Below are 622 nucleotides of genomic sequence, written 5' to 3'. Positions count from 1 at the left end.
GGTGCAAGTCAAGACCAGAGGATGAAGACAGCCCCCTCCCCACCCCGTATCGCCCGCGGCTCTAGGGATTTGGAGCCTTGACTGGAGGTCACTTGAGCTCGTTAAGATGCTAACGAGCCTTCGTTAGCCTCATTAGCCTCACCTAATTACTCCTCCCTCTCCAGGTTGGCCATATTTAAGCTCAGCCCACAGCCCCTCCGAGCTCTTTTGTTGAGGGGGGGTCAACCTCTTGGGACCCTCTCTGAGCCCGGCTCCTGTCGCCCCATTCCCAGTGGGCGGATCCGGGTCCTGTCCCGCTCCGGGTGGTGGATACATCCCATTCTCACCTTCCCCCCCGCTCATTTTTTGGGGTGCTGTGGGTCTTTGGCGCCCCCCGCCCCGCTAAGCGAGAGCGTGGCTTGCTCCTCCTTCGTCCCCGGAGAGATTCCCCAAGGGAATATTGTCCCGCCACGGACCCAGCGAGGTTTTCCTACCGGCGTTCGTTTCGATGGTGTCGACGACGTCGTTGCATTTGTCACCCGTGAAATGGGGGAGGCACTGGCAGTGGCCGTCCACCCAGGTGCCACCGTTGTCGCAGGTCCCTGGGGAAGAACGAGGGTGACGGGATGAAGGGGGAGGAATT

The 622-nt window shown here is 60.8% G+C and overlaps 1 protein-coding gene across 1 annotated transcript in view; it reads right to left on the bottom strand.

Moving 5' to 3' along the window:
* Nucleotides 1-473: 473 nt before the first annotated feature.
* Nucleotides 474-622, bottom strand: part of LOC104505783 (integumentary mucin C.1-like) — a gene marked incomplete at its 3' end in the record, with an annotated part of 433 nt that continues 284 nt past the window's right edge. Inside the window, exon 2 of the mRNA XM_010146490.1 lies at nucleotides 474-581. Within this exon, the coding sequence (XP_010144792.1) occupies nucleotides 474-581 (108 nt within the window). The remainder of the gene's footprint in view (nucleotides 582-622) is intronic.

This window comes from Eurypyga helias, unplaced genomic scaffold (assembly GCF_000690775.1).
Source record: "Eurypyga helias isolate BGI_N326 unplaced genomic scaffold, ASM69077v1 scaffold32332, whole genome shotgun sequence".
NCBI classification, from domain to species: Eukaryota; Metazoa; Chordata; class Aves; order Eurypygiformes; family Eurypygidae; genus Eurypyga; species Eurypyga helias.
Note: the sequence above shows the minus strand (reverse complement) of the source record. Positions and strands in the feature narration are given on the sequence as shown.